This window comes from Poecilia mexicana, unplaced genomic scaffold, assembly GCF_051168715.1.
Source record: "Poecilia mexicana isolate PSO_F unplaced genomic scaffold, ASM5116871v1 scaffold_7, whole genome shotgun sequence".
Lineage (NCBI taxonomy): Eukaryota > Metazoa > Chordata > Actinopteri > Cyprinodontiformes > Poeciliidae > Poecilia > Poecilia mexicana.
Window position 1 is genome coordinate 15,707,951 of NW_028263376.1, and position 7,041 is coordinate 15,714,991.

The window sequence follows — 7,041 nt, forward strand, 5'->3', positions numbered from 1 at the left end:
TATGCACGCCATCCACGTGAACAAAGCTACATCCGAGCTTCAATAATTTCACCATTTTATCATCACAAGGTTTTCTGTAATTTGTATTTAGCTCACAAGACATTTTCCTTGCTAACCACTTGATGTGCAGCTGATTTATTCATCAAATGATACTATGAGGACTTCATAGGTCGGATTTAAGATCAAAGGAGATGTGAGCATGTCTCGAGGAGATTATGGGCGAACACAGAGGCTGGCGTTGCTAGGCAATGAGACGAAGGAAGATCACAGGGCTTGCTTGGTATTGGAGTCTGATGACTCCCCACAACCTTAGGGATCTGATATCTATGCCACAGTGGCTTTAGTGCATCTTAAAACACACGTGGCTGAATATCAGGCCCTGTACTGTTCATTCAGTGCCTTGCCAAATGTTTGAGATCAAATTGTACACAAATTGACTATCAACTAACATGTGGGTTCTGGGGGTAATTGGCTAAAAACTTCCACAGTTGAAAACAAGGATTCATGATTGTGGCTGCAATAGTAGAGGGCTAAGGAGGAAGATCGCACCATCTCTCCCCATCAATCATAATTGACAAAGATAATATCCCCTACTCCAACATCTTCCGGTCCAGTGTTCTAACCATATGGCCAGAGAGAGTTTTAAAACTGAGCGATAAAAGCAAATGAGGCAGATTAGCAGTAGTTGTCAGCAACTGATGGTATCATCCAGGACATGTTATTGTGGAATATCATCTCTGATGCCCAGATAATTAGCTCTTAGCATAATTTCTGAGGTTCTCTGTTATGTATTCAATGTATTTGTAAAGGCATATCCCTTTACTGAGGGCAGGAACTGGCATCCTCCTTAAATTCACAAACTTTGCATTCTGCTTGCCGGCTTACAGAAACACAAATAGTTGAAAGTACTAGTTCTCTTCCCTTTTTTTAGTCTTAAAAGTCACAGAGCACAAAGCTTAAAACACAAATATTTAAACTGCATCTGATAATAATGTTTTGTTTTGTCAAGATATTTTTATAGATTTTAGAGCAAAAGCAAAAAAAGGCACTAAATGAGGTATAAAGTTGAAGGCTATACTAGGATGAGTGTTGATGAGTTTATTAATAGCATTAAACTACACAAAAAAACAGGAGGGAAAAGTAAAAAAAAATACAAATGTCAAGCAACAGATTTAACAAATGAATTCAAACAAAACAAAAAGGCTCATTCAGGTTCAGACTTTTTAACATCCTGACACAATGCTGCCATCTTGTGGCCACATATGCTGGTACCATTTCTGGGTACAAGGCAAGTCTTTTCATGCACTGAATGTTGAAAAACCTTCTCCGCTTGTTGGTTCTTCAAGCTACAGTCTTCCTTCTTCTCTTTTTCTTTTCTATGAACCAAAAACAAAGTATTTTATTACCTTCATTTCATGTAAGTGAGTATCTTGCCACAGGAGGGAGTTAGTTACAGTTTGGTGGATTACTTACTGTCTGAAGACGTATTGACACCTTGAAGATTTTCAGCTCTTTCAGTTGTTACTGGAGGCTTTGATGCACGCATCAGGTATTTAGGAACATGCTGAAAAATAAAAACATTTTTAAAGCAGTTTTACAGTTATATATTTTAGGAAAAGATGACATGTTTTAACAATTTTATAAACAATCCACAAATTGACATCTTTATTTATCAGCACATTTAGTTTTAACCACAACACTAAGATTCGTCAGAAATGTGCAATAAATCAGATTTAAATGTGTTGATAAATTTGCTCACATTTTTGCCTTACAAGTTTGTTAAACTGAATGAGCAACCCACTTCTTCCTATAGTCAAGCAGCTGTTTTCTATGTTCTAGCAATAATAAAGAACATGGATAGACACATAAAAGTTAAAAATCAATTAAACAAATTTGCATTACAAGGTGTGGAGTTAACTTATGGAATAACCTAAATGAGGAACTTAAAGCCAGCACATTACATCAATGAAAAAGAAACTTAAAATCCAATATAGCTCATGAAATATGCAGTTGAATAATATACATATTTCAATGCAACACATATATTTCAATTAAATATAGTTAAATTTGGTGTATTAAGCATGGCTCCTAGGGGAATAGGAATATTTACTTCATCTTACTACCCATGAACAGCCCACAATGTTTTTGCTTTGTTTTTCTCTGTCAATACATGTATGCATTACTTTGTAAAAAAAAATGATTATATATATATATATATATATATATATATATATATATATATATATATATATATATATATAAAAATAAAAAAAAATCTTGTAATTTCTTTGTTCCTTTTCACAATGATGTTCTCTCCCTCAACAACAACAACAAAAAATACATGAAAAATTGGTGGTGATAGCGTAAAAAATGTGGAAAAAGTTCAAGAGATATAAATATTTTGAAAGGTACCATTAGCAGAAATCAGTCTCGGGGAAGCTGCAGCAGAAAAACAAGAAAGTGTTTCCACAAAATTGACCACAACCAGTGGTAACTGAGCGACACATAAAGCTTCACAGGAAGTGTGGGTAAGCACCATGCAGCTGCTCTTACAGTCAAAGATAAGCTGTGCATAAAGTGGATGAGCACAGAGGACGATTCTGTCTGACTGCTTTGACTCCAGTTGCTCCAAGACGTTTAACAAAGCCAGTAGGCAAGCAAATATGACAGATGTGCACATCTGGAGGAAGAACTTTTGCAACTTATTATGGAGAAATAAACTCTAGAAAGATATGTGTGTGTGTATTAAAAATTCCCTATAAAGATTTTTCCAGCATCAACTGACCTGTGATGCTGGACCTGAGACTCTTGACAGCTGCACAAACAAGATGCTGATTAGCTGCTAAAATGAAGTTTAGATCTGAGTCTGAGCCACCTCTTACAAATGTCCCCATCGGTGTTCTATAGTAAAGGAAACCACAGAATGCCACACAGTATGATGGGTAATTATTGATGAACACTGATAGTAATAAAGCAATGCGTCGCTGATGCATCATGAACAGCAAAAGCCCACCAACACTTTCATTGCACTACAGCTGTAGTCATTCATGTTTTCAGCGCTGGAGTATAAAGCCAAGACAGAGTAACCAAGACATTAACATTTTTCACCTTAAATTGTTTTTCTAGTTGTTGGGACCATATTACAGTCCCTGCAACTAGAGTACTCAGAAATGTAGGAATTCATCTGTAACTAATGTATGAAGTATGTTTTAGAAAAATAAGATTAAGAGAGAATACTTTTGCTTTCACCATTCAAAACATTTTTCTACTTTGTTAGTTAAAACTAACCAACTGACATTAATTCACATTGTTGGGACCATGATTGCTTTTTAAAATACTGACAGATTTCAGCTGGTTTCTTGGCTTTAAATGTCTTTTTGCACCTTCTATTCCACTTTTCTATGCATTTGTCCACTTCATTAAACAGAGTTTGATATGTCTTTGTATGTCACATACAAAGACATATCAAGCTGTCTTTGTATGTGTGAATAACTTGGATTATATCTTTAAAAATCTTTAAAATATATTTACGAATAACAATGTTGAAGTGCTCGGTACTTATTTTCCGAGGTGCATGAAAAAGCCAAAGCAAGTGCATTGTTCCATCCAATTGGTATAGGCAAGAGATTTATGCTGCTGCAATTAAACAAGTCATCCCATGTATCCACATCTCCCCTGGTTTAGAGGAGTGTAGTAATTCCCTATGACAGGGGTGTCAAACTCCAGTCCTCGAGGGCCGGTGTCCTGCAGTTTTTAGATGTACCACAGGTACAAAACACTGGAATGAAATGGCTTAATTACCTCCTCCTTGTGTAGGTAAGTTCACCAGAGTCCTGCTAATGACCAAATTATTCTATTCAGGTGTGGTGCAGCAGAGGCACATCTAAAAGTTGCAGGACACCGGCCCTCGAGGACTGGAGTTTGACACCTGTGCCCTATGATGTAAAAAGATGCCACACAACTCTCCTTTTTAAAAAGAAAAAATCAGATACTCTACATTTTAATGTTAAACTCACCCATGAGGTTTCGGGGCGTCGATGTAGACTGGTGCTTTCTCCTCTGCTCTGGAGTCTCACACTCCACCGTCTTTCTGCGACGTTGCTAGGACGATTCACAGTTGATGCCCGGAGGCGACTACTTGTAGACGGAGCTTGGTCCATGTCAGCAAGGAGGTCTGTGACTTCTCCATCACTGATGTCTTCCTCCTCTGCCAAAAAGCTCTCTGAACAGAAACATTTCACCAAATCAGTTTTTTTCTAGGTTTGTGTACTTGGGCAGCTGCTGGTGTCAACGTAAAATTGATTTTGAAACCTTGATGATACAATTTATGTTCATGGATGTAAAATCTATCAAAAATAATACAAAGATTAATAGTGTGTTTTATTACCACCATTGAAGCATGTCAAAATGCTTCAATAGCGAAAGCACAATTAGTCCCAACTGAATCACCTAAACCTCCTATTATTCCATCATAGCACACGTTATGAAATGTAATACAAGTAAGTAATTGCAACAATAGTAAACTGGTAATCATCTTACTCATTAAATAAATACCTGTGCTCTTAGATGTGACCACACACTCGGGGCACATCCAATCTCCTTCAGGGAGCGTATCTAGAGGCGGCGTCAAGCAGTCCATGTGATACCTGTATTATCATGGTAAATTAGCTTTTTATTTATGCAAACACAAAGATAAGAAAAAACTATGCATGCAATTAATGTAAAGAGTTACCCAGAGTCACAGAGTCTGCAAACCAGCAGTCGGTCCCTGCAGCCGCTGCGCCCACATTCCTCGCAGATTACTATGTTTCTCCAGTCGTCTTCAGTGTCATCGTCATTTCTCCGTGGCGTCACCTTTAACTACAGGCATACGAAGAACCAAAAGTGTCAAAATCCAAGAGATAAATTAGTCCGATAAAGATTTATCCTTCAAATTCAAACACAACTGGAAATACATAGACTGAAAAAAATTAAAAAATGTAAAGTTATTAAAATATTTCAAAAATAAAATCATTGTCTAAAATCTAAAAACATTGAAGGAATTTGAAAATATTTGTTGAATTATTTCAGAGTCCTGTGCTGGAGCACTTTGGGAAATAAGTAACTTAATCTATCAGCCTTACCCATCAAATTCAACTGGTGGGCTAAAAAACATAAACAAAATGCCAATATAAAGAAAATGATTGGTGTCCAAGTTAACTATGAGGAGGTTGATGATGTTATTTGAGTCTATATGTTCAGTCATAAAGACAGTGTAAATTATGTCATGATAGACTGCAGCACAGGAAACATAAAATAGCTAAATACTGGAATGGCTATATCAGGAATATACCACAAATCAAGTCTGAAATAATTAGCATTTAATTGTGTTTAATAAATCACTGAGACCATTCTACATATATTTTTATTTATTTTCTCAATAAATTTCTTCATTAACACAAAAGTGTTATTTGTTAACCCTGTGGAGACTTATTAAACACACCTTTTTCTGAATGTCCCCTCCAGGACACCGTCTCTGGTGGATAAAAGCAAAGCTGATCCGATCTACAGGGCAGGTGTTGGCTGTCTTAAATGAAAAACAAAACAGTAAAAAATTATTTTACCTAATGTTCAGCACCTCGGCTGACACGTGACAGAGCTATGTTTAAGTTTCAAAGAGTTTTCATTCTCAAAGACATCAAATGTGAGTCGTCATTAGTGACTGGACAATTTAAAACACTGAGTTTAGAACTGTGGTGTTTCTTTGGGCCATAGCTTTATCATTAAAGCTATGATAAAGCTTTAATGATACCAGGTTGTTAGTAATTTTGACATGGTGTTCTCTCATGCTGTGAACAATGATTATTAGTATTTACCTGAGACCACTGGTAGATGCACTGAAAACAAAAAAAGTGATGGCATTGATCCAATGAGCCCACTGTTTGCTTCTCAAATGGACAAAGGCAGATGTAACATTTATCCGCCATTGCGTCAACAGTTTCTCCATCAGCTGAGTTTAGTTACTTCAAACAAAGTAACTGGTCACGAAACAGAAGTAATGTTTTACTCAAACATAACTTTGTTAAATCCTTAATAAGGGACTTCAATAAATTACAAGGAGTGTTCGAGAATTACAACAAAATACGATTTTGTGTTTTGTTATGCTAATGCTGGCAAAGTAGCACTAGTGATTAGCTATAAAGTTAGGTAATGCAATAAAATCAATAGATATTTTCAACTTTTAGCTTAATGTTATTGTACTCAAAGAGCACATTTTAAAAATGAGCCACTTATATATAGTTGACAGTTTTCTAACAACGGAAAACTGACCAAATATAACCAACACGAGAACGAGACGATTTAAATAAAGCATCTGCCGCAACACTGTTGAAAACTTCCGGTTTCATTGTTGATTTTGATTTTCAGAGTAAATGGATTTTCAAAATAAAATTCAATAAAACAAAAATAAAATAGTACCATAAAATTAGTAATGTCAAATCTAAAAAAAAAAAAAAGTTCCAAACTTCTGAAAGTGGAAGATAAAAAGAATACATGGTTTTTGAATTCTAAAACAAATTAACATAAAATAGTATCAAAATACAAATAAATGCATAGTTAAGGATATTTTAAATCACAAAAAATAATCACAAATGTGTGCAAGTGGAATAATAAAGGATACATGGTTCTACAATAAAACGTAAACTAGCACCAAAACATAAACACTTTCTCCATAGCTTTCTCTGTTACCAACAATTAAATGTCTGCACACTTTTGGGAGTAAAAGGAAAAGGATAAATATTTCCAACTTAAAATAAAAATAAAAAAATTGCCCCCCTGAGAAAGTACTTTGTATGATTGGTGATACAAGTACAAATGTTTTGGGGGGTTGTCTGTACCCACTTTGAATATCTAGGCGTTTTTTTCCCATAATACTCTCAATTGAACAGAGATCTTATTGAAATTATTTTATCTAAATTAATACAAAGTAAAAGGCAAAAACATCTGTCAACAAATTCATCCAAAGCCAGACTCTTAGTGAAGTTAGTGAAACTGCATAAAATA

The 7,041-nt window shown here is 35.4% G+C and overlaps 1 protein-coding gene across 1 annotated transcript; it reads right to left on the minus strand.

The window, feature by feature from the left end:
• Nucleotides 1–1,083: 1,083 nt before the first annotated feature.
• Nucleotides 1,084–6,993, minus strand: LOC106908527 (PHD and RING finger domain-containing protein 1-like). Its single transcript, XM_014974652.2, has 7 exons — nt 5,856–6,993; nt 5,483–5,566; nt 4,733–4,860; nt 4,555–4,646; nt 4,017–4,222; nt 1,474–1,564; nt 1,084–1,376 (listed from the first exon to the last, which is right to left on the minus strand). The coding sequence occupies exons 1-7, from the start codon at nt 5,964–5,966 to the stop codon at nt 1,342–1,344; spliced, it is 747 nt and encodes a 248-aa protein (XP_014830138.2). The 5' UTR covers nt 5,967–6,993; the 3' UTR covers nt 1,084–1,341.
• Between the last annotated feature and the right edge of the window lie 48 nt (nt 6,994–7,041).

Bases quoted from the DNA above. Each gene is read 5' to 3' on its own strand.
- LOC106908527 (XM_014974652.2), bottom strand. From the start codon at position 5,966: ATGGCGGATAAATGTTACATCTGCCTTTGTCCATTTGAGAAGCAAACA. The intron at 5,567-5,855 runs GTAAATACTAAT...TTTTCATTTAAG, and splicing joins GCATCTACCAGTGGTCTCAG to ACAGCCAACACCTGCCCTGT. The intron at 4,223-4,554 runs GTATTTATTTAA...GTTTCTGTTCAG, and splicing joins GGTCACATCTAAGAGCACAG to AGAGCTTTTTGGCAGAGGAG.